Source organism: Vanrija pseudolonga, chromosome 1, assembly GCF_020906515.1.
Source record: "Vanrija pseudolonga chromosome 1, complete sequence".
Taxonomy (NCBI): Eukaryota; Fungi; Basidiomycota; class Tremellomycetes; order Trichosporonales; family Trichosporonaceae; genus Vanrija; species Vanrija pseudolonga.
Window position 1 is genome coordinate 1,381,791 of NC_085849.1, and position 23,545 is coordinate 1,405,335.

General features: G+C 59.4%; 6 protein-coding genes across 8 annotated transcripts; 2 read left to right on the forward strand and 4 right to left on the reverse strand.

Annotated features, from left to right (window-relative positions):
- Nucleotides 1-2,003: 2,003 nt before the first annotated feature.
- Nucleotides 2,004-6,438, forward strand: SPAC4F10.03c (Putative tRNA (cytidine(32)/guanosine(34)-2'-O)-methyltransferase). Its single transcript, XM_062766985.1, has 6 exons — nt 2,004-2,282; nt 2,494-2,532; nt 2,584-2,677; nt 2,752-2,806; nt 3,165-5,532; nt 5,576-6,438. The coding sequence occupies exons 1-6, from the start codon at nt 2,219-2,221 to the stop codon at nt 6,328-6,330; spliced, it is 3,375 nt and encodes a 1,124-aa protein (XP_062622969.1). The 5' UTR covers nt 2,004-2,218; the 3' UTR covers nt 6,331-6,438.
- Nucleotides 6,439-6,578: 140 nt separating this feature from the next.
- VMA21 (Vacuolar ATPase assembly integral membrane protein VMA21) lies at nt 6,579-7,151 on the reverse strand. Its single transcript, XM_062766986.1, has 3 exons — nt 7,048-7,151; nt 6,865-6,956; nt 6,579-6,779 (listed from the first exon to the last, which is right to left on the reverse strand). Exons 1-3 carry the CDS (start codon nt 7,095-7,097, stop codon nt 6,652-6,654), a joined length of 270 nt encoding a protein of 89 aa, XP_062622970.1. The 5' UTR covers nt 7,098-7,151; the 3' UTR covers nt 6,579-6,651.
- A 217-nt stretch (nt 7,152-7,368) lies between these two features.
- On the forward strand, nt 7,369-11,228 carry SEA4_1 (SEH-associated protein 4). Of its 2 annotated transcripts, XM_062766987.1 has the most exons (12): nt 7,369-7,572; nt 7,641-7,691; nt 7,744-8,698; nt 8,748-8,875; nt 8,928-9,350; nt 9,394-9,469; nt 9,517-9,931; nt 9,984-10,078; nt 10,123-10,364; nt 10,406-10,850; nt 10,884-11,034; nt 11,079-11,228. In XM_062766987.1, exons 1-11 carry the CDS (start codon nt 7,429-7,431, stop codon nt 10,925-10,927), a joined length of 3,018 nt encoding a protein of 1,005 aa, XP_062622971.1. In that variant the 5' UTR covers nt 7,369-7,428; the 3' UTR covers nt 10,928-11,034; nt 11,079-11,228. The 2 variants fall into 2 exon arrangements, with proteins under 2 accessions (XP_062622971.1, XP_062622972.1); XM_062766988.1 differs by having other exon boundaries at nt 10,884-11,228.
- Nucleotides 11,229-11,386: 158 nt separating this feature from the next.
- Trip13 (Pachytene checkpoint protein 2) lies at nt 11,387-13,443 on the reverse strand (the record flags this gene model as incomplete). The annotated part of the gene is made up of 10 exons (XM_062766989.1): nt 13,391-13,443; nt 13,256-13,285; nt 13,042-13,209; nt 12,757-12,939; nt 12,444-12,717; nt 12,315-12,404; nt 12,130-12,275; nt 12,022-12,092; nt 11,888-11,978; nt 11,387-11,841 (listed from the first exon to the last, which is right to left on the reverse strand). Exons 1-10 carry the CDS (start codon nt 13,440-13,442, stop codon nt 11,387-11,389), a joined length of 1,560 nt encoding a protein of 519 aa, XP_062622973.1. The 5' UTR covers nt 13,443.
- A 283-nt stretch (nt 13,444-13,726) lies between these two features.
- Nucleotides 13,727-18,718, reverse strand: PF14_0175_0 (uncharacterized protein; the record flags this gene model as incomplete). 2 transcript variants are annotated; one of them, XM_062766991.1, is made up of 7 exons in its annotated part: nt 13,727-15,532; nt 15,579-16,416; nt 16,798-17,722; nt 17,776-17,876; nt 17,929-18,288; nt 18,323-18,586; nt 18,617-18,718. In XM_062766991.1, the coding sequence occupies 7 exons, from the start codon at nt 18,716-18,718 to the stop codon at nt 14,088-14,090; spliced, it is 4,035 nt and encodes a 1,344-aa protein (XP_062622974.1). In that variant the 3' UTR covers nt 13,727-14,087. The 2 variants fall into 2 exon arrangements, with proteins under 2 accessions (XP_062622974.1, XP_062622975.1); XM_062766990.1 differs by having other exon boundaries at nt 15,579-16,749.
- A 2,155-nt stretch (nt 18,719-20,873) lies between these two features.
- SCS7 (Ceramide very long chain fatty acid hydroxylase SCS7) lies at nt 20,874-22,712 on the reverse strand. Its single transcript, XM_062766992.1, has 4 exons — nt 22,344-22,712; nt 21,998-22,228; nt 21,179-21,934; nt 20,874-21,127 (listed from the first exon to the last, which is right to left on the reverse strand). Exons 1-4 carry the CDS (start codon nt 22,384-22,386, stop codon nt 21,060-21,062), a joined length of 1,098 nt encoding a protein of 365 aa, XP_062622976.1. The 5' UTR covers nt 22,387-22,712; the 3' UTR covers nt 20,874-21,059.
- Between the last annotated feature and the right edge of the window lie 833 nt (nt 22,713-23,545).

Genomic DNA, 23,545 nt, shown 5'->3' on the forward strand with positions numbered 1-23,545 from the left:
CAGTGTCGGCATCCGGGATCGGCAGCCACGGGTGACTCGGGAGCTACTTAGTTCCTCGTTGGCTGCTTTTGCAATGTGGTGTGTGTGTGCCAAGAGCGCGTGTGTCGAGCACGCAAGACGAAAGACGTGTGCGTGTCCTCGTCTCGTCGACGGCGCAGATCAAACAGAATGAGGGTCTGTCACTTGCCAAAGGGGGCAGGAAGGCGACTCCAGACGGGGGTTAATCAAGACGACGAGGGATCTTCACAATGTGCAGCATGCAGCTTCCTAGGAACCTTACTCGGGGGCATGTGGGCTGGCGTCCTTTCTTAGCCCGTTAGGTCCGTTGGACTGCCACCCTCCCCTTGCCCTCCTCCCCGTGCACAGTTCCAGAGAGCACAACAAAGTGCCAAGTGTGCGCCACCCCGGGTGTTCCAACGATCGCCTCTGTTCAGGAGCTCATCGTCCTTCCCTTGCTTTGTCTGGATGCGATCACTGGCTGGCTGGCTGGCTGGCCGCACACACTGCGGGGGTCATCTGTCGTCGAGCACGCCTTCGCTGATCACGATCAAAGTGCATATTCTTTCTGCTTCTCCTTGCGACGCCGTACCTCGACAAACCTTGTTGACTGCGCCAAGTTGAAACGGGAGGGCCATTTGGTATGCGGTGACCCAGCGGTGACCCAGCAGAGTTGAAGACCATGTCTTAGTTGGAATCTTAACAGACGCGCGACTATGGCAAGGTGCTTGCTGGGGCCATACGCATACCCAGAACCTTGGCAGCGTACGGCAACTGCAGCACCGAGACAGCATCGGATCATTCTTCAGCTCCCGCCGTGGACCATGTTGCCCTACTCTCCGTGAAACAACAGTCGGGCAGGGGAGTTGAATGCTCCGAGACTGCACAAACATTGAGGATTCCGGCGGATGTTCTCATGATATGATCGCGCGCGCCTTGGAGAGGTCGATGGTTGCAGTGCGTGCAGGTTGCGGCGCTCAACAACAAAACCTGGTCGCGCGGGATCCTAGCACGAGCCCGTCGTAGTTGACTCCTCAACACACTAGCCACCCAAGCGCCTGTCCGTCCGCATCTCACTCCCCCACACCGCTCTGAACTTGCTCTGCATCGGATGATTCGCCGTTTTGCCGTCGCGAAAAGCGCCGCAAGTCGCGTCGCGCTGGGTCTGTGGGCAGTGACCGAGTGACCAAAGGAGGTGACGCGTGGCGCGGCTCTCGCTGGTCCACTGGCGCGCTGGCTATCAGTGCACAAACGGACACTGCCGTCGTTGGGCGTGAAGTCCCGAACCAGGATAGGAGAGACGTCCCGAGCGCAGGCCCCGTTGGGGAGGAGGCGCCGACGGGCCGTCATGTGAGCATGTCTGGCGTGCACCGTGGATGTGGGGGAGAAGTTATGTTGGGCGCGCTGCGGCGCAGTGACACGAGGTTTGCCGCGTTTCGTCTTTCCGCGCGTCCCAATGTGGTGGGTGGGACGACAGTCGATGGCAGGCAGCACTGATCTTGCTGTGGTCGGCCCATCCACCGGCTGGATCTCGCTCACGGGCCCACAGACCACAGACGCCTCGGGCTGTTGCAGCCGAGATAGCCAAGCCTTGGACTCATTGGCCTGCGCTTCAAGCAGCCAACAAGCGGCAGAAAACGGCGCACACGAGCGATTTTGTGCAGTTTGCGGAGGCTTCATGGAAGGAGGAGTGCGCAGTCGCACTGCTCTTGTTATTGTTGTTGTTGCTGGAACATGGTGCAGTGTGCAATGACGCATTTAGTGCCAGATAGAGTCACTTGGCGAACAGGAAAGGAAGGGAAGCCTAACTGCATTACAATTTCTTCCTATTCAGAATAGTCGCGCTTTTGTAATGCTTCGAGTTTTAATTTGACGCCACCCGCCCACTCGCTGGACGCGCCGCGCGCCCGAATTCATTTTTGCCAGACGCGGAGTGAGTGGATGGGGGTGGGTTTGTTGCCAGATCCGTCCAAGCCGCCGTCAACAAACTCTACTCGCGAGTTGGAGTTGTGCATAGCCGCCCTCGTCAACCCGCCGCTCTCACTCTCAACTCTCATCTACATTCTCGACATCTCCGTCGTCCCCATTTGACAGCGACAAGCGAGCTTCACACACACGGCCGACTGCTCCGCTCTGCTTTGCTCTGCTCCTGCACTTGCCCCCAAACACAACAACTGGACACAACCTCCATCGCCGTGCGACCCCGCGGCGACCAGCACCAATGCCCTCCTCAAAGTCGTCCCTCGACAAGCGTGACGTCTACTACCGCAAGGGCAAGAGCGATGGTGCGTTGCTTGTCCACTCTTGGCATGACTTGCTAGCCTCATATACGGCTCACGTCGTGGTCCAAGGATCACGCAAGGGACATCGAGTCGGACCCACTTGTACCTCTGTCAACGTCCCGGACGAATGACGTCCCGCTCAGCCTCCATCTGTCCCCCCTCTCTCTACATTGCAACCTCCATCGGAATGCAGATGCTGACACTTCTTGCTCAGGCTACCGCGCACGATCGGCGTACAAGCTTCTTCATCTCGGTGGGTAGTCACGGTTTCACACTGTCCTTGAGGCTGGCTAACCTCGCCCAGATGAAGAGTTCGACCTCTTCCGTGGCGTGACCACAGCTGTTGACCTCTGTGCCGCCCCCGGATCATGGTCTCAGGTCCTTGGACAGCGTTTGAAGTGAGTTGATCAGCATCGGCAAGATTGCTCTCTCGCCAGTCCTTTACCCCGAAGCTGCCCGCTGACCACCATAGGCCGGGTTTCAACGCTGGTGACAACCGGGTGGTTTCCATCGACCTCCAGCCCATGGTACGTGGTCTCTTCATCGTCCAATGGCTGGGGGGGGGGGGGTGGTACCGTGGGGCTGGCGGGCGGCTGTGTCAGGTGCTGCGGATGCGGGCAGAGCTCGGTCCACATCTCGGTCCACGGTGGACAAGGCAATGGCCGAGTTTCCCGAAGTTTCTGTTCCCCTGCAGAGCTACTGCCCCGTGTTTGGTCCAAGATGGGGCTGCGCTCTGTCCTTGTCGGACCAGATCAGCCACCCTGTCGGTGGCGCATTTGCTTCTGTTCTGCGCCTGTTTCAGATCGGACGCATTGCATTGTGCCCAAAGATTCGCCCCAAGCTGTGGAGGGCGACGCAAAGCAGAGGCCTCGCTGACCTTCACAGGCCCCTCTTACCGGTCTCACTCTCCTCCAGACTGATATCACTCTTCCCTCGACTGTACCGCTTGTTCTCGACGCTCTCGGTGGGCGAAAGGCCGACCTCGTCATCTGTGACGGAGCGCCTGACGTCACCGGTGTCCACGACCTCGATGCCTACATTCACTCCCAGCTCTTACTCGCCGCTCTCACTCTGAGTCTCACACTCCTCGCGCCTGGGGCGACTCTCATCTTCAAGATCTTCCTGTCACCCAACGATCCCACGGCAGCTCTCCTTCAATCTCAACTGAGAGCCTTCTTCCCAGCACCACCTCCAGGATCCTCGAGCGGCGACCCGGCTAGCTTTGCCGAGATTGAGGACGACGGCGACGACCTTGACCTTGGTCCAGAGGACGACAGCACAGCCCCCGCCGCGCTGGCCAGTACCAGTGCTCCGGGACCTGGCTTCGACTCCTTTGGTAGGAGAGGAGGAGTTTGGATTCGCAAGCCCCGCAGCAGCCGCAAGGGCAGCGGAGAGGCCTTCGTCGTCTGCCGCAACTTCGACCCAGCTTCCCTTCCACTTCCGGCTGAGTTTACCCCGGAATCTCTCACTGCTCTCCGGCAGCACGTCGGCGGCACGCTCACTCTGGAGTCACTTGGCTCCTTGGGCACAGATTCTTCCTCCGCCACCACTTCCGCAGTCGCCGCCTGGCCTGCAACCAAAGGCTTTGTCGGCACTGGCAATCTGAACAGCGGCAGCTCTCTCTCCGGTCGTAAGACTCGGCAGGCTCTCAGTTTGGACGTTTCTGGCGGCCCCCATCAACGCGATCATTCGCTGGGCAGCATCGAAGGTGCCCCGAGTCCCGTGGAAGCACACCACAACCTTTTCCCATCAACGGACCAATCTCCTGGTCTCGTGCAGCCCAAACCAGTTGCAGCGGTGGACCGCGTGCGTCAGCGGGCAACCTCTGAATTTGCCCAAAGTACTCCGAGCTCGGCTTTGGATACATCAGGCATGAACACCCCGGCCGTGTCGACTCCTATCCCATTGCCTTCACCAGTGCCAGGCTTTGCGCGTGACCATCCATTTCGGGATCACACGTTTCGGAGCTCTCAAGACCATGGCTTTGAGCCAGGTGTTCGCCAGATGCGCGATCTCTCAAGCGACGGCTTTCACGAGGGCTCTTCGCTTGGGTACAACGATCTGGCGGCCTACTCGCAAGGCCTCAGCCCCACAAGCCTCTCCTCCCTTCATGGTACATCGCCCCTTTCAGCTACAGGCTGGACAGCACGGGAGAGAGACATTGTTGCGTCAATGCCGCAAGGCGATGGGGCTGTGTCGCCGACGTTGAGTTCATCCTCGAAGACGGACGCCTTTTTCTCAACTTCTCAACGCGACTCGCTTCCAGTCCCTCCCAGACCTCTCCCAGGCTCGGCCAGTTTGGGGCGTGCAAATTCCCTGGGCCGAGGACCTGCCCCCGCCCGCGCCCGTGTTGTGACTACACCAGCAGGCCCGGGAGACAACATCTCGTCAACATCGCCGACTTTCACGCAGCCTACTGGTCTGCGCTCAGTCACCGGCCCCCAACCACCACAGCCTTCCACTCCTCCACCGGCGTTTCCCATCACGTCGACTATTCAAGTCACCTCTCCCGACCCCATCGGCGCGACCCTTCCTGTCATGTCGCCGCCAAGGGGTGCTCAGGCCAATCTCCCTGTGACACCATCGCCGCTTTCGCCGAAGAGGTCCATGGGCACTTTCCATCCAACAGGTGGTGATACCAGCCGTCGCGGCGTTTCTCCCCGGCCTACGATCCGCCAGCCGCGGCCTGACAGCTACATTGCGCGTGAGGTGCACCACGCCGAACCTGGCGAAGTCGCCGTCAAAGCTGGAGATGTCTTGAGCCCTGTGGCCGACGACAGCTTTCCCGTGCGTTCGTCGGAGGCCCCCGGCTCGTGGCGCCTGCGTAGTCTGCTGGGGCAGGGTGCTTTCGCGAGCGTCTGGTCTGGCGACGCAGAAGGAGACGGCGAGACTCCTCGAGGCACAGTTGCTGCCGTCAAGCTAGTGGACCGCGGCGCGTGCACCCGCAACTCGAGAACCGCCATTGCCTTCTACAGAGAGGTCGAGGTTCTCCGGCACCTCGTCCACCCCGGCATCGTTGGGTACTACTGCCACTTCTCGACTGATACGCACCACTGCCTGGTGCTGGAGCGCCTTTCTGGCGGTGAACTGTTCTCCCTCGTTGAGGATGAGCGAAACCGTTCACGAATGCTGCGTGCTGGGCCCGACGACCCCGAGGGCTTCGGTCTCGTCAGGAGGATTTTCGGCGAGCTGGCCCGTGCAGTGTCCTGGCTGCATGAAGTCGAGGTCGTTCATCGAGACATCAAACTTGAGAGTGAGTACATTAGTGTTTGAGACATTTCAGCTGACTTGTCCAGACATTCTCCTTACCGTGAATCCGTTCTCGCTTCCGCCAACAGCCACTGGTTCGATCCCCCTGGATCGTCTCCCCGTGCCTCTTGTCAAGCTCACAGACTTTGGCCTGTCGAGATTCATCCGCGCTGATTCGCCACTCTTGACTACCAGATGTGGAAGCGAGGCGTTTGCTGCCCCCGAGGTCATCATGGGCAACCTCTACGACGGTCGCCGTACGGACGCATGGGCCCTCGGTGTTGTTCTTTACGCCCTGGTGGCCGGTGAGCTGCCGTTCGACGCAGATGCTCCTCTTCCACCTGGTCGAGCTCGTGCTGGATCAACTGCCTCTACCGCGTCCACTTCAGCATCGGAGAACGCTCGTGAGAACAGGCGACGTACAATGCACCGCATTGCCAAGGGAGAGTATGCCTGGCGCGACGGAGTTGGCACTCCGGCGCTTCATCGCCTTGTTGCCAGACTCCTTGTTCGCGATCCTTCCCGCCGATCGCGCGTCGCTGAGCTCTGGCAGGAGGAGTGGATGTCGACTGGGCCTGGGGCTGTGCCGCCGCCTCACGAGCCAATGCCTTCGAAGGCAGCCCCTTCAAGCTCGGCCCAGGCTGGAAGTGAAGACCTCCTTCAGGAAGTCGTTCCCGACATCCCGCGCCGTGCCAGCGATGCACCGCACGTTGTGGTTCAACATGGCCTTTTGGTCGACCACGAGAGAATCGACGATGTCGCCAGGCAGGACGTGAGCGCCAACCAAGCGTACGATCAGTAGGGCTGGCTACAGACATTGAAGTAGCGAAGAAGAAGTTATCATTGATCTGGAGTTCATCCATAGCATAATCAGTAATGTCATACAGTATGCACAACCATTTTCACAACAGCCTTCAGAACTCAGACGCGGCGGGATCGCTGGCAACCGTGTTGGCGACCTTGACCAGTGACGGCCAGTGACCCGTTTGCCAGTTAGCCGTAACACCATCCACCAGGGGGTCAGACAAGCCGCTGGTTAGCCGCATCGTTCCCAGTTAATACTTCATACACAGAGTCGACCCGTCTATAATACCTCGAGCTCGCCGGTCAGAAGTGGGCGCGACTACTGGGCCTTCTTCTCCTGGACCTCGGCCTTGGAAGCAGCGTCCTCGGCGAACGCGAGGTAAACGTAGCCACCGAGGACAATGTTGGCGGCGAGGACGGCCGAGAGCGCCGCGTACGCCGTGTTGCCTGCACGTGTCAGTGTGTCCCGAGGGGCGGAGAGCAGCAATGGTGGTGCAGGCGGCACAAAGTGCCTGGGGCCAAGTCGACTCACCATTCCAGAGGTGCTGGACGGTGACAAAGTATGTTGAGATTGGCACGATGGCCATGAGGACGGCAAAGGTGAAGAGCTTCAACAGGACACCCCTGGGCGGCGCGGTCAGCAAGCTCGGCGGTCAACGTGAGCCCGGCGGCGAGAATAGAAGCCGAAGGGCCGGCGCCTGGGCCACAAACTCACTGCTCGATGCCCTGGGATGGAGGAGCTGCCATTTTGCCTGATGCTGGCATTGTTGATACGCTGCTTGCGAGTGGTGGAGTGAGCGTATGCAAGAAGCTTGCGAGTTGAGTGAATGTTGTGAAGCAAGTAGTCGTCGGCGGCCTCGACCCAGACGCGTGCAACCTACTTTGGTGGTGGGTGACTGGCGACGCGCGCGGGTGCCTGAAAATGTCCGTGTCCACCACCACCCACCACCCACCGGGGATGGCTGGGTGTCGATGACGCTCATCACTCATCTCGAGCATCTCACTCGCCCGCTCGCTTCAACCTCCCTTCCGAACAAAGGCCCGACCTCTCGGCAGCCTAGACACCCCAAACACCACACAGCACAGGCAAGGCAGGATGGCGGATCCACGCAGGACTATCCTTGCCGATCCCCTCGCCACCACGCACCGCCGGAATGGCAGCCGCACCCACTTCGTCGTCGCGGGCCAGAGCGCGCCGGGCGCCAGTGGCGACGTCAAGATGTTTGAGTGGGATCCAGCGGTGAGTCGTGCCGCGGTGTAGATGTACCGCGCGTCCGTAAAGGCATGGGCGCGCTGACGGCACGGCAGGCCGAGTCGATGAGCATGGTTGGATGCCAGACCGACGTTGGCGGCGTCAAGGTGAGTCCTTTGAACGGCTGCCGCCGGGACGAGGCTGACACTGCCTCCCCAGGCCATCACATGGTCGCCCCTCCCGACACATCGACACCTGGTAGCGCTCGGCCTGAGTACTGGCCGGACACAGCTCTCGTCGCTCTCGTCGGCGTCTCTGAATCTCACCATGTCGGGCAGCACATCACCGGCGCCGCAGCCGCCGCTCGCGGCGCTGTTGACAGTCAAGCACTCGCGCCCTGTCACCGCGCTGTCGTTCTCCGATCGGGACCCGTATCTCCTTGCGGCAGGCTACGACCGGCATCGGTCCGACTACTCGCTCGTCATCTGGGACATTGCCGAGGCCGTCGCTGCGATGCCGCGCGACTCGGACGGCGACGCGGCGTTCAGCCGCCCCGCGGAGAGACTGGAGGTCACCAACCCCCTGGCACTTCGTCCCGCGAGCGGGCTGCACTCGAGCAAGACAGACACGACGATCCGCCACGTACAGCAGTACTGCCCCTCCGAGGCGGTTCAGAGCGTCGCCTGGGTCCCCAAGTCGTCCACAGAGGTCATGGCCAGCGCCAACAGCAAAGTCATCCGGCTGTATGACCTCCGCGCCCCCGCTGCAGCTGCGGCTCCAAGCCCTCGCGACCCGAGTGCGGCGAGCATGGCTGGAGCGGCAATTCAGTGGAGCACACGGGCTGTGTATACGATCACTCCGAACCCTGATAGGCCGCAGCGCCTGGCATCGGTGGAGCAGTCGCCAGCTGGGGGTATCGTCCGGCTGTGGGATACTCGACGGCCTGGTATCGAACTGTTGAATCTACCCCTCGAGCACGACTGGTCCGGAGGAGGAGCCAGCTCGTCGATCGTCTCTCTCGAGTGGATGCGTACACCAGGAATGCCAGATTTCGGGGCGTCGGCGCTCGGTGTCGGCACGCGTGAAGGTGGCATCTCCATCTGGGACATTATCAGTGGTCCGCAGCGAGCCGATGGGCTCGACGAGTGGACATCTGTCGGCGGCATGCGGCAAGGTAAGCAGCCAGGAACATGCAGGAGGGTATGTCTGACAAATACACACAGTCGTCAAGCCGAAGCTCAACCTTCAAAGCTTCGTGTTTGCGCCACCAACGTCGCCGGCTGTCCGTGACGTCGTCTTCGTGGTCAAGGACGGAACGATCGGCGCAGGGCCCGTAGGTTTGGCACCTTCGGTGAGTTCTTGTTCTTGGGCACGGCCCGTTTGTCATATTAACATCGGGACAGATTGCATCCAGTGCCCGTGCAGAGCTGGCCGTCAGCGCTTCGTCGCTGTTCATTCTCGACCCCAACGTTCCTAGCCGCACCCGCGCGTCCACCCCCGGCACTCGATCCCCACGGTCTCGATCCCACTCCCGTCCCCAATCCCGCGACCCAATGACCGATGACCGCAGGAAGAATAGGTTCCAGCTGCCGCCAGAGCGTGTATCGGCACTGCTGGCGGCTGAGCGCGCTCGTAGCCGAGATGCTTCGCCATCAGGAATCGGAAGGACGGGTCGTCGTGAGGGCCTCGATTTCGAGGAGCTGGATGGGGAGGATGAAGACTACGGAGACGAGGTCTCGGGGCCAGATGGCTTCAGGAGGACTCTTCGGCACGACATTGCGTTTATCATGAAGCGCAGGGTCGAGGAGGGCTATGGTCTTGACAATGTGAGCTCAAGGTGACTGACGGGGGTAATGCTGACCGTCGTAGCTGTTGTTGAACGCGGCGGTAGGAACCAGGTTCCCCGACGCGGACCGTCTGTTAGGCACCTGGGAATTCGTTGATGGTGAGTAACCACGAGTTTGGCGTGGCAGAGCTGACATGTCATTGCAGAGTTTATCCAAGGTACTGCCTCGGATATCTCGATTCAAGGCAACTACAACCTCACCTATCAAGGTATCTGGCCAATATGGTCGGGACAGATCGGCGCACCGCCATCCTTGGCAAGCTCTGTCCCAGGATCAGCGGCCTGGACAGCACTTCGTGCCCATAACAATTCCCACCTGGGCGTTGGACAACGAGACACCGGTAGCGCTGGATCCACGCCAAGGCGCGATGCAGCAGACCTCCTTGACCCCGACTACACGAGCGCCATCGCCAAGATCAATGCGGCTCGGGCAACGGCTGGGGCCAGTTCCAGCCCTGGAAATCACAAGCTGCCACACACTGAGAAGATGCCACAGAGGCGTATGATCTTGGCCGTGTGCGGAGAGAACCATGCGTACGAGACTATGGCCGAGGTCAACCGGTGAGTCTGCGCTCGTTGCATTTCATACAGCCTCGATTGACGCTTGCTCCAGCCTCGTAGATGATGACCAGCGAACAAAGGCTGCCTGCTGGGCGTTCTTCGCCGGCGAGGAAGGCCCCGCCGTTACGATTCTCATGCGGTCTGATGGTGAGCAGACCTAGCGCTCTGCATACAAGACTGACACTCTCCAGATGAGAGGCACCGCCTTATGGGTGCGACCATCGCAGGCTTCATGACCCAATCTCGAGCGGAACGTGGCTCACTATTCTGGCAAGAGCACTGGAGAAGCATGGTGGACAAGGTGGATGATCCATACGTTCGCGCAGTCCTTACTCGCATCGCCGGCGAAGAGTGGGACGGAATCATCTACGACGAGAGCTTGCCTCTTCTTGATCGCATCGCGGTCGCCGTGTGCAACCTGAGCGACAAAGACGTAAGCTAGCAATTCCACGCGCTGAAACTAACATCTCTCAGCTCACCTTCTTCCTTCGCAACCGCCTCAACCGCTGCATTCAGCTCGGCTCGCTTCAGGGTCTGGCTCTAACCGGCTTCACCCCCGCAGGACTCGATTTGCTGCAGGCCTTTGTCGACAGGACCGGCGATGTGCAGACAGCAGCGCTCCTCTCGGCGTTCTTCCCGCGGTCCCGCCTGTCTACCAGCCAAATCGCCATGCTCGAGCGTTGGCAGGAAGCGTACCGCGACCTCCTCGACAGCTGGATGGCATGGGTCCCTCGGTGCAACTTTGACGTTGGGGTCATTGCCCGCCGCCGTGAAATCGGCGACTTGGCTGCCGATGCCGTGCAGACGGTCGTCGTCTGCCCGGCCTGCAACAACCAGCTCACGAAGCAAACAGAGGAGCATTTACTCCGCAAGAATGCCCTGCGAGGTGCCATCAAGCCTCCAAGCGTCCGAGTAGGTTGTGTGAACGCGGCGGAAGCTGACATCTCCCTAGACCGCGCAGTGCATGTACTGTCAGAACTCTCTGCCACGGTGTAGTATCTGTCTCGTCCACGTCCGACCCGAGATCGATACCCGTGGACGCGAAGTGCAGGTTGATACAATGGACACGGCATATGTTTCTTGCCAGACTTGCCGGCACGGTGGTGAGTAGACTCTGCGCTGTCCCAGTTCGCTGCTAACCAGGAAGGCCATGTTGCACACATTCTCGCGTGGTTTGAAGGGGGCCTCGATGGGGAGCCTCCCCATGATGTCTGCCCAGTCGCTGGTTGCGACTGCCACTGTGCCAGCCTGTGAGCGTGTCGCGAGGGGTTTAGTTTTGTTTTGTGGCACACCATGCATTTTGTATACTGGTACATGACTGCTGCTGCTGTTCGGCGCAAAGTCTGAGATGGTTGGTTGCGGCTGCATGTCGCAGCAAGATGCCATTGCTTGTAGGGCTGATGCGGTCATCGGTGTTGGTGACAACTCGGAAAGTGGGTGCGGGCGGCGCATCGTTTATGCTTGGGGTTTGGATTTGACGGAGTGCTTGCCTTCAGCCTGATTGACGAGCTCGCGGGCCAGCCGCTCGTCCTCAACCGCTTTACCCAGGGCCTCCATCCACCTGTCAAGGCTTGCACGGCCGCCTGCGCGTCCAGCCAGATAGCGAGCGTGTGCCATGACAGGCACCTTGCGCAGGAAGCGCCCACTCAGCTCCAGCTCATGACAGCGCTCTGCGATTTCGCGGAGCTTGTACGACGCCTCTCTTGCGCGGTTCACTCGCTTCTTCTCGGACAGTGGGAGCACACCGCGGGCCAAGATGCAGTCGCTCCATTTCAGGAGATGCTTAGCCCCTGGGGCTAGATCGGCGTCGCCAAGTGCTTGCAAGCAGGACGAAAGGATCCAGTAGATGGCGGCAACCGGTGGGAGGCCCACGTATTGTTTGATATCGGCGCGGTCGACAAAGGCAGAGTCTGCAACGTCAGCGGCTTGAACGATGTAGACAAGGCTCAAACTCACCGATGGACCCAGCGAGATTGGAAGTTGTCATGACTAGGACATTCTTGCGGGACTTGAGCTTGTCTAGTTGCGTCAGGAGGGCATTGACAACCTGGTCCAGTGTCAGCGCGTTCCATCAACCGTGTGGTACTTACCCTCAAAGCATCAGAAGGCTCATTGCCATTCATTGCCCCTAACCGGGCGGCCGTGAGTGACTCGACCTCGTCTGGACAGTTAGCCTCAGCATGACGGACCTCGCTCACCGATCATGACCACGACAAGGCATTCGTCATCTTCTGCCAAGTCTGTCACGTCGTCGAACAGCTTCTGCACCAGCTTGCCGCTCTCGCTGAACCATTTTGAAAACAGGGAGTGGGAGTTGATCTCGACAAGTTGCCCGCGCGAGTATCTACATGTCAGCCACGCGCTCGAGAAAGAAAATGCTCACGTCTCCGACATGCGGATAGACAGTTTCTGTGCCAGGGCGCGACACAGAGAGGTTTTGCCCGTACCTGGAGGCCCATACAAGAGGATAAGGCTGGGTTGTCAGCCACCGAGAGCAGTGCCCAAACCTTACCGATTCCAGGAGATGACGTTGAAGTCGACTTCGTTCTCTGCAAAGAGCGAGGTCGAGTGGATGTAGGTGAGAAGCTTCTCTTTGATGTCGTCTGGATATACGAGACTATCCCACAGACCCTCGTGCAGCCGTGAAGGGAGTTCACAGATAGTGGCTGCAGATGTACGCGAGTCGTCTTCGTCCTCGTCTAATCCGCCAGTGATGTGGGTGACGGGCCGGTCAGACGCTCTGTAAGTGTGGATTCGGAAGTCCGCAGTGACCGCTTCGACCGAAGCTATAAGAGTCAGAGCATGATCTCAGACTTTCAACCCACCATCACATTCAGCGATGTAAATCTGCGCAACGTTCCTTCCTAGAATGGGGATGTCCGCCCAGTACCTCTCGGGCACGAATGTTGCAGGCGGCACCCATTCGTACGCTTGCCGCAGCATTGGGAGAAGGTTGCTCTCGATAACGCTCCCGATAACCCTCGAGTCATCACTGAGACGCACTTCGACTGTTATCAGCAAAGATGTGTCGGGCGAGGGCGAGGTGCAGCAGGGGCGAATAGTGTCAGCCAAGAACCAAACAAACAAACAGGACACTAAGGCTCGCTCACCATGGACAACTGGGGCTATGGGCTGGTCATAGTCATCATCGTCATCAGAGTCGCTCTCCTCATCTTCGTCATCCAGCATGGACATGTCGACCTCCTCGCCATCAAACTCGTCCGAGTGGCCTTTGCGGTGGATGCCATTGGGTGCCGTGCGGCGTCCGTGCTGGATGGCTTCGCGAGAGTCAGCGGGTGCTCGGTACTGTGGTAAACCACCCACCCATGTCGATGTCAACCGGATCAGCAGGCTCTGAACGAATTGGTTAGCCATGAGAAACATGAGGTGACTCGAGGAAGGCTGCGCTCTGTACCACAGCAGAGGGAAGGGGAAGCCGCGTCGGGGGTGTTGACGCACCTTGCTTGACTGGGCTTTTCAATGGAGAGGAATGGAGAGCACGCTGTCGCATGTGGTCCCTGCTGCTTGCAGGAGGAGGTGGAGGTGCTGCGAGAACTCGTGCTGGCATGAGAATGGACATGGAGTGAATGTAAGAGATGTTGAGGAGAGCAAAACAAGTGAGCGGCCGTTGCCGTGATGGGCTGCCCGGCCAATGTTGACAACGAAAACAAAGTCAACCGCGGGGCGGGTGATAAAATGGTGGGACCAAACAAATCGTAGCCTGCTGAGCCGAGGCTCAGCCCGTGCACAGCGCCAACAACGTCCGACAAGTGGCCAGCCTCGTGTAGCTCCTGCGCCAGAACGATGCGTTCCATAAAGAAGGCCTATTATGAGGGTACAAACGTGACTGGTTCACTAATGGGTTCCTCGACAGAGGCGACCAGGTTCGCTGTGAAGCGATGGGCTGGCCACAATTACAGAATTACACATGATACACGAGGTCACCGAGGCCGGCGCCTGTTGTTGACGAGTCGATAGAAAGTGAGCAAGCCGTGTCGGTCGAACTAAGGGGCGTGGGAGAGGGGATGCGTGCTTGCGAACATACGGAAACTATGCGGGGCATTGCGGTTGATGACCATCCGAAGTCGAGTGCTTCGGGTTTACGATGATTATGATGTGGGTCATGATCGACAAACATGAAATGGGGCTTGGAGACCTAAGTCATCCAAGGCTCCACGTCGGGGTTGTCGTCCTCGACGAAGAGCATGCCGTTGTATGGGCGTGCAGACGGGCTCATCAAAGGCACACGCCGAGCTGCGAACAGCTTTGGGTCGTGCGCTCCGTGAGCCGTCGCAACATGGAAGGCGACAAGGGGTGACCGACCGAGCAGATCGCCTTCACGTGGGCTGCACTCAGGGTCGGTGTCGAGGCTGCGACAGCGAGTAAGGAGTGGTGTCTGCTCGTCTGGGTCAAAATTTTGTTCGTTGATAAAATCGTGCCAAGACTGGTCGGCCAGGGCGTCGTCTGTTGAAGGGGGGCCCGGCATGGCCATTGGCGGAGCAGGGCGGGCAAGCTGAGCTTCGGTCCAGACGTTGACAGCGGCGGAAAGGTCTCCATCAAAGGAGGTCAGACTTTGCCTGGAAGAGAAGAAGGCTGCCGAGTTCTCGCGCTCCGATTCTGCCGTCTTGTTCTGAGCAGCGAAATAGTCGGAATGCTTTGATCTTGAGACGGCAAGCGCGTTTCCAGTGTAGCCAGCGGAAGGTGCAGGTGTAGACGCAGCTGATGCTACTGATGGGGCACCCTCAGTGGCCTGTGGCGTGGCTGCGGCAGGCGCAGGAGTGCCGGTAACAGCGGGGCTGGGTGCTGGCTTAGTCTCCTCTGTGGCTTTGGGCTTCTTCGCAGTCTTGGGTGTCGTAGTCGAGGCCTTTCGCTTAGGCGCCCTTGGCTTTGAACCACTCGGTGTGCTTACTTCGGCAGCTGGTGTTGCAGCTTGCGTGGCTGGCGTTCGGGGAAGCTTGGTGTCCTCAGCAGGAGCCTTAGGAGACTGCTCGACTTTGACCTTGCGGACCTTGGGTGGCGGAGGCGGCTTGAGATCTTCTTGCTTTAAAGGTCTCTTAATGAGGTTGTTGACGACCTCGGGACTCAGCTGCATGCCTTGCTGGAGCGGCGTGCTTCCCCCGATCGCATTCGCCAGGGCAGCCTGAGCCGCCAACGGCGTAAGTTGGCCGGGAGCAGTGGGCATCGACTGTCCCACAGCAGCCGCAGCCGCCGAGGCTGTCGCACCACCGTTGCTGGTCTTGCCGAGTTCACTGGTCAACATTTGAAGACGCATTCTCAGTCGAGGTTCGTTCATCGCAGTGGTGAGGTGGGCGTTCGACTCATCCAGAACAGTCTTGAGTCTAACGCGTACGCTGTCGAGCTCCTTCAGTGTCAGGCAAGGCTGGTTGTTCTTCGCCTTCATGACAGCTGCCGAGCAGATGGACGACAGCTGGATGAGGCCTTGACAACGAGTTTTGTCGACCTCGTTGGGGCCGCACACGACATTGAAGAGTGGACTCTTCGTCTTGGCCTCGTGGGCCAGGCGAGCAACGGCATCCAGGACAGTCCGGTAGTCGTTTTGCTGCTCAGGCGGGATCGGGACAACCTGTCGGCGGGTGTTGACTGTCGGTGTAAGTAAGAGGTCAAGACAGTAGGGTCCCAGACTCACTGAACGCCGTTTCCAATTCCCGCTCTCTTGCTCGAATCCCTTCTATCAGTTCAGTAAGGTTACGAGGTGGCGCCTGAGTCTGAGTTGGCTGACCGGGCTGGGCTGGTTGACCAGCCTGCCCTGGTGTCATCTGGCTCTGCTGGGGCTGTTGCGCGACCGGCTGCTGTTGCGGTTGCTGAGGCTGTTGCGAAACTTGCTGCTGCTGAGGCTGAGGCTGCTGCTGCTGCTGCTGCTGCTGCGGTTGCTGCTGCTGTTGAGCCTGTTGGGCCTGCTGGGCCTGCTGGGCGACTTGCTGCTGCTGGGCCTGCTGCTGCTGGGCTTGCTGCTGGGTCTGCTGCTGGACCTGTTGCTGCTGCAGTTGCTGCTGCTGCTGCTGCTGTTGTTGGGCCTGCTGCTGCTGCATCTGCTGCTGCTGGTGGAACTGCTGGTTTTGCTGAGAAACTTGCTGCGTTGGCTGAGGCTGCGGCCCTTGCGGCAGCTGCTGTGGCTGCTGCTGTGGTGTAGGTTGCTGCTGTTGTTGCAGCTGTTGGGCCTGCGCCTGCTGATTCCTCTGCTGCGCCTGGACAGCAAGCATCAGGCGACGCTGGTCCTCGGTCATCGAGATGTTGGGGTTTTGGGAAACGGCATTCAAGAACTCTGCAGATAGGCCTTGGGGGACGCCTCGTAGACCCTGAGCGAGAGCATTCTGCTGCTGCTGAGTCTGGGGCTGCTGCTGCTGCGCCTGTTGCTGCTGTTGCTGCATTAAGCCGTTGATGGTCGCCTGCTGCTGAGGCGTGAACTGGCTGAGCCCGCGGTTCATGTTGGTCTGCTGGTTGTTCAGGGCCGTTTGCTGTTGATGCTGCTGGGGTTGGGCCTGCTGAGGCTGAGGCTGCGGCTGCTGCTGCTGTTGCTGCTGAGCAACCTGCGCCGCACCTTGCTGACTCGTACCGGCGGTCTGAGGGGTCTGGTTCTGCTGGTTCTGCTGGCCCTGCTGGTTCTGCTGGTTCTGCTGGTTTTGCTGGTTCTGCTGCTGAACGAGATTCTGCACCCAGAGCTCCTCAAGGCGGCTGAGATATGTGTGATAGATGTCACTGATCTGCTTTGCGATCGCCTCGGTGCCAGGCTGCCCAGGGGCCGAGCCTATGCTGAAGCCAACAGAGGCCGCCGCCAGAGCCCAAAGCTTGTCCAAGGGCTGAGTGTCGAACTGGACGTCAGCCTTAATCGTGATAGCTCAACTCACGAAGCGGTACCCTCCATAGGCAAAGACATAAGCGAATAGCTTGTAGAGGTTGACTTGTTTCCCGTCGACCATGGGGTACTGCAGGTTTTGATTGTGGTGCAGTCCGCGAAGCACGCGAAGCCAATCCGCCTCAGAAGGAAGATTGGCGGGAGACCGGATTGGCTGGGCCGCCCATGGCTGAGCGCCGGGCTTGGCCTGGTTAAGGCCGGCGAGCTGGGTCTGCTGAGACATCGTCGGCGTGCCTTGTTGCCCTGGCTGCTGTTGTTCTGGCTGCTGCTGCTGCTGTTGTTGTTGTTGCTGGGGCTGAGACTGCTGCTGCTGTAGAGGCAGTTGCTGCTGGGCGGGCTGCTGCTGCTGCGGCTGCTGCTGTTGACCAAGCGGCTTTGGTGCATTTTGGCCCTGGTTCTGCTGGTTCTGCTGGTTCTGCTGGTTCTGCTGGTTCTGCTGGTTCTGCTGGTTCTGCTGGTTCTGCTGGTTCTGCTGGTTCTGTAACTGCATGAGCAGTTGCTGCTGTACGGCAGGAGACAGAGTGGGTTGCAGAGGGTTTTGCTGGAAAGCGTTGGTGAGCTGCTGAACCTGGGCCAAGTTGGCCATGTTGATGTTGCCTGAAGGCAACCGGGTCTGTTGAGTGCGCTGCTGCGCCGCCATCGCTAACAGCTGGGCGTGGGTGTTGGGGTTGACACCGCCCTGCCCGGCAATCAAACGCTTGGCAAGCTGCTCGCGTTGCTGAAGGGTCATCTGCGATGGGTTTTGGGGCATTCCAGGCTGCTGCTGAAGCGAGTTTTGCTGCAGATTCACGTTCTGACCTTGGGGCAGCTGTGTGCTCGGCATTGTGGGGGTTGCGTTTGTCAAGTCAACAGGCAGCGAGGCACTTGTGCCAGCGTTGTTGGCGGCGTTCGCCGAGTTCTGAGCAGCCCACTGTTGCCTAAAGTCCAATGTCAGCTGAATGGCTGAAGCATCGGAACGCAGGCAACATACACTTTCTGGATAGCCTTTTGGATATCTGGTGTCATGATGTTGCCCTTTCGAAGCAATCCCGTGTACTGGCTAAACATTTGCTGGGGGAGCGAGGACAGGTCCTGTGGTGTGTGAGTGTCTGCTGTTGGGAGAGGTGCCCACGCGTGGGCTAACCTTGGTGTTCAAAATCGCCTCGGCTGCCTTCATCGCCATCGTTTGAAGCTGGGCTTGAGCCTGGGCAGGCTGCAGGCCTTGTTGACCCGGCTGGGGCTGAGGCTGCTGAGGCTGCTGCGGCTGGCCCATTTGCTGCTGTGGCAGGCGCTGCGCGGGCTGCTGCGGCTGCTGCTGGGGAGTTTGGCGCTGCTGCTGCTGCTGCTGCTGCTGCTGCTGCTGCTGTTGCTGTTGCTGGGCAGCCAGTTGTGGGTGAGCCTGTTGTAACTGCTGGAGTTGCTGGGCGATTAGGGCCTGGGTGGCGTTCTGTTGTGGAGAGGCGTTACCCATACCACCCGTTCGGACGGCTTGCATGTTGCGTAACTGAAGTCAGCACTTATCAAGACGTCAGACATACGATATCTAATTGGCGTTGGCTGTCATTGGCCTGGGGAACGAGTGGGTTGCCACCGAGCCCCTGGTTGACATTGACCTGATTGAGCTGGTTGCCTTGCTGTTGGGGCTGCTGCTGTTGACGAGCCTGCTGGTTCATCTGCTGACTAGCCTGGGACTGCAGTGTGTTGAAAGATGTGAGCCACCCTTGTGGGATCGAGTTTCCGCCAGCACCTCCGAGGTTGGCCGTCAACTGGCTCAGGTTGAAGCCTGATGCTGCCGACTGATTCTGCTGGGATTGGTCGCCCCCACCACCCACACCAAGGTTCCCCACGTTGATGTTGCCGCCAGCATTGGGGAGTTGGTAGAGGAGCGAGGGGTCAAACCCAGTGTTCTGGAAGCCCTGTCCAAAGTTCGACATTGCCGCCGACGACGTCGCCGTTGGAGCTTTTGGCGGGTTGAGAGTAACGACTGGTCTCCCTTGGCAATGTGCTCAGGCAAGGTGGCAAGATTGGATGGGAGACGTGTGTTCGGACCTGGGTCGAGCGATGGTCGTAGGTGTATGAGTGCAAAGTGGAGTTGACCGTGATGCTTGATGCTAGATGAGGATGATACAGCTTCGAATGCAGAGACGGCAACTAGGTGGATGGTGACTGTTGCGCGGGCCAGTGGAGGACGTTGGTGTGTCCGCGAGTCAGGCAATGGGCGGTATAGGCTCGTTCAAGCTTGCGAGTTGGATCAAGCAGACGACCAGATGGTGCACAATGAGGATCGAGGGCGAGGGCGAGGGCGAGATGGGGAGGGGAGGGAGTGTGAGTCTTGTGGGGGGAATGTTGCTGTGGGTACGTTCGTGTGGACGAGCGTGAGAGTCGGGCCTCACGCGAGTGGAGATGCGGTGAAGACGAGGACGAGGGGGTTGGGGGGGAGACCAGATGGTGGTTGGAGCGCAAGGCGCGCCCGGTATAGGCCGACTGCCTACCGGGACCGCCGGCGACCTGTTCACCTGATGAGTCGGTAAGACAGGGAGGTCGCGGGGCGGGGGACCGAGCGCTGTTGGATGCTGGATACCACGAGGGGATGCTTGCCGAGCAGTGGTTGAAATGCTTGGCGTGATCCCTACGCTATGCAGGTTGACGCTGGTCGTTTGAATGAAGACAAGTTGGGTGGGGGAAGACAAAAGATGATGTGCGGTGAGTGGTGGTGGTGGGTGGTGGTAGGTAGGTAGGTAGGTGCGATGTGGGGACGGGGGGAGGGGAGGGGAGGGAAGGGGGAGCAAGGGCAGCGGCGGCGGCGGCGGTGGTCAAGGGACGCAGCAGGCAGGGAGGGGGGGGGGGGGGGAGGCAGTTGGAGTTTAGTTTGGGTGGTATGTGAATGGGGAGGGGCGGGATGGGCACTGGCGTTTTTCGGTGTCGCGGCAAGGACAGCGGCGGCGGCGGCGGTAGCAGCAGCAGCTGGGGGTGGACGACGACAAGGCAGGCAATACAGTTGGGGCGGCGGCAGCTGGCTGGAGGGGTTGCTTGGCTGACAGACTTGTGCCGTGGTAGTAGCCAGCTGCGAGTTACTACGGGCACGAGCAGCACCAGTTGTTCAGTCGTTTGGCCTGACGCCGTTTCGATGGTGGTCGTCGACGCCTTTGGTTTCTGACCGACGACGACAATGCCACCTGGCCGACAGAACAGACAGGCTCACAGGGCAGACCGACAGACAAAGCCATGCAAGGCCATGCAAGACCCAGTCAGCCAGATGGCAAGGCAGACAAGGGCGACAACGACTTTTGGCACACCAGCTGGCCCTGCATCGGTCCCTGCTTCCTGAACCCACACCCTGGATCCAAGTTGAATCCCAGCACTCTCCATCGCTGCTCTAAGCCTCCAGGTTGGGACAGAGATACACCACAGACGCCCCTCTCTGCCCCCCCCTTCTCCTCCTCCTCGTCCTCCTCCTCCCATGCTTGCTTCAGAGCATCCGTACGCAGACCGACCGTTGTCTAGTGACGACGTATCAACAACGATCAACGAGAGAGGGGAGGGAGACGAGGAGCATCCCTCCCCCCCAAGTGACTGGCTCTGCTGGTTTGCTGGGTCAGGACAGAAGGCCCTGAGCAAACTTCCCTGAATTCGTCCCTTGAACCCTTGACCGGTGTGCCCACCCACATGTCCCCTCACATGTCACCCCCCCGGTACCCCTCTCTCTCCCTACCCTTCTGTTCGCCATTGCTCTTCTTGTGCCCTTCGTCGTCGATAAAAAATGCCACTGTCCCTATTGTCACAATGGAATGCTTGTCATTGTGCCGTTCCTATCAACCTTGATTATTTGGGTGCATACCTCCTTAACCCCCTCCCTGTAAACGAGCAAACAACCGTCCTCCGAGCCAAATACAACTTAATCAGATCGGATCGTCAAAGGAACAATCCGTCGAAGACGACTAACCCCCCCTTGCGGCAAAGCAAGGGGGACAACAATGCAGATTGTGCCCACCCGCCTTGCAACATTCAAGACTCCGCTGGGGGCTTATCTCTAGTCAGCCAAAAGCTCCGGCCAAAGCCCATTCAATATGCCACTCGGAAGTGCCACGGCCTATACACATCCACATACATTGGTATCTATCGCAACAGGGGCCACTACAGGAATGGGCACCTGCCTGAGAGCGGTTGCTTTTCTATAACTGTAATCGGGATGAAGCAAGAAAGACAGGTGCTCCTTGGAGTCGGGGAAAGGATCTGCGAACGGCAGTTCACCTCCCTTCTCTTGACAATCGTCATTTACACCAGCAGGGTGTTGAAGCACCAGTCCCAAAGCTTCGAGGTGACACCAAAGCCAAGCTCAAAGTCTGCGTATGGTTAGCGATGGGCTGGTACGACGAGGCAAAGTAGAGACTTACTCTTGTAGTGGTGAGCAAGGTGGTAGCGCTTCATCTCAGTAAGGTACTGAGGAAGGCGGGTGTGGTGGAGGGCGTAGTGCATGCAGTCGTAGAGGATGTAGAAGGTGAAAGCACCGGCGATGATGCCGTTGGCGACCGCCTTGGGGAAGATGAGGTGCGCAAGACGGGTGAACGGGGTCTCGAGCACAAAGAAGAGGAGAGGGGGCATGACCAGGCGGAGACGGTCCATGGGCAGGTAGTGGTGGACACCGTGGAGGAGGAAGTGGAGCATCAAGGCCCAGTTGGCGTCGGGGAGGTAGTCGTCGATGTGGAAGAGGAAACGGTGGAGGCCGTACTCGAGGAGCGTCCAGATGAGGTTGCCGAGGAGGAAGCAAGGGATGGTCTTGGCGAACGCCGAAGACGCCACAGTGGGAAGACGGGGCAGCGGCCACTGCAGGATGTCGCCAGCGACAATCGACGAGTCGGTGAACTGGAGGAGCGAGAGGTAGAAGAGGAAGCCGGTAATGGGACCCCAGAACAGGGGAACCACAAACCACTTGGTACGCGTGAAAGCCTCCAGGAAGTCATAGCCGAAGAGACGAGCCGACTCCTTCAGATGGCGCGGGTTGTGGACCTGCTCGAGGTAGTACTCCTTGGACCAAGGAGCACTCCACACCTGTGCCAACAGGGGCTTTGACAGGTCAAGGAACTTGTTCTTGTCAAAGTCGGCCTTGGTGTTGGTCTCGTCGGGGTGGAAGTTCTCATCAGGCACCCAGTCTGGGTCATCGTCAGCACCTTCAAACGCGGTGCGATTGTGGATTACGCAGGCATTGTACGTACCATCAGAGACTGTCGACTCCCCTTGCACAAGGACACCAATTTTGAAGTCCTCGAGCATCTCGAATGCCGAAGGCGAGTGCTCGTGCCAAAATTTGTCGGTCATGACATCCTCGAGGTCACGGCCAGCGTACTGGAGGAGGAAGGCCTCACCTCCTGGGTGGTCGTCGAGGAAGGGGGTGATGTCGTAGACATTGTTCTCACTGGTAACCCAGCAAGCCTTACGCGAGGCCCCTACTCAGGTGTCAGCACAGGTGAAGCTAGTCGGCTGCACAGACAGTTGCAACGGCCGCCGGCACGAGGGCTGCATTGTATACCGGCGAGGCAGCCGCACCGTGTCTCAACTCACTCTTCTTGACGTCGGCCGGGGCAAAGATGCGCGGCTGGGACATTGTCGTGCGAGTAAAGTGGTGGGTGGTGGTCGAAGGGGTCAAAGGGATGTGGGTGTGGAAGGAGTGAGAGTGACCCGACCGAGCTGACCGAGTGTGAATGCAAAGGTCGACGAGGCGGTGGCGATGACGACGACGACGACAACGACAACGACAAAGACCGAGTGCGGTCTATGTAGAAGAAGTGATAAGGATGAGAGAAGGGGAGGATCGACGACTTGTCGGAAGTGATCGCAATGGCCAAGAGGAGCAAGGACGAACGCGGGGAGAGGCCGAGGAAGAGATTGACCGCCAGTACTACTTATGAAGCAAAAGAAGGTCGAACTGTCCAAAACATTCTAGTTGAGTAAAACGCGTGTGCTGCGAGGTCCCACGTAGTCTCCACCACCGGCGGTCTGTGCAGTTGGTGGCGGCGGGCGGCGGGCGGTGGCACAGGTGGCACGACTGACAGCGGGCCCACGCGCAGGGCGCTGCCGCATACACCCGCCCTCTGGCGGTATGCGCTCCAAGTAGTTTTGCATTGACCCCGGTACGACCGCGTGCCCATCCCCTCGATCCCTCGCGCCGCGCGCGCCGCACAACGGCGCCGTTACGTCTGCCCAGCCTCGGCCAACGCCTTGCCAGGGACAAGAGATCCGCCGGGGAGACAAATAAGCTCGTATTTTTATTCCGTGTACTAGCTTATCAAGCCCAACGGACGGGTTTCACAGTGGTCTCTGCCCGCGCTCCCGGCGGCCACTCGCCGATTTGCGGACAATGACCATGCTACAAACCCATCAGCCGCCGACGACCGGCCACACTGAGGGTGAGCAAGCACAATGGTCGGTCACAAAGGTAACCAGGTTGTCTGCCGCCACGCCACGCCACCAATGCTATACCTGGTACGCCTTGTGCAATGATCCTCCTCTCCTTCCAGATCTCCTGAACATCCTCCGGCCAAAGGTGTCTCCGAGCGGAGGAGCGAGGAGGAGCTTGGGGGCGAACGGAGCAAGCCGCCAAGGCGGCGGCCGCGTCGCCTCGTTGCCACACGCGATCGGTGCCCAGCCGGAGAGGTCACCGTGTCCCCTGCCATTCGCCGTCACCGACCTGCCCTCTGAAGCATAAAACAAATGTGCTCCACTCTCGCAGGTAGCGAGGTTCCTCGGGGCTTCGTCACCGATCC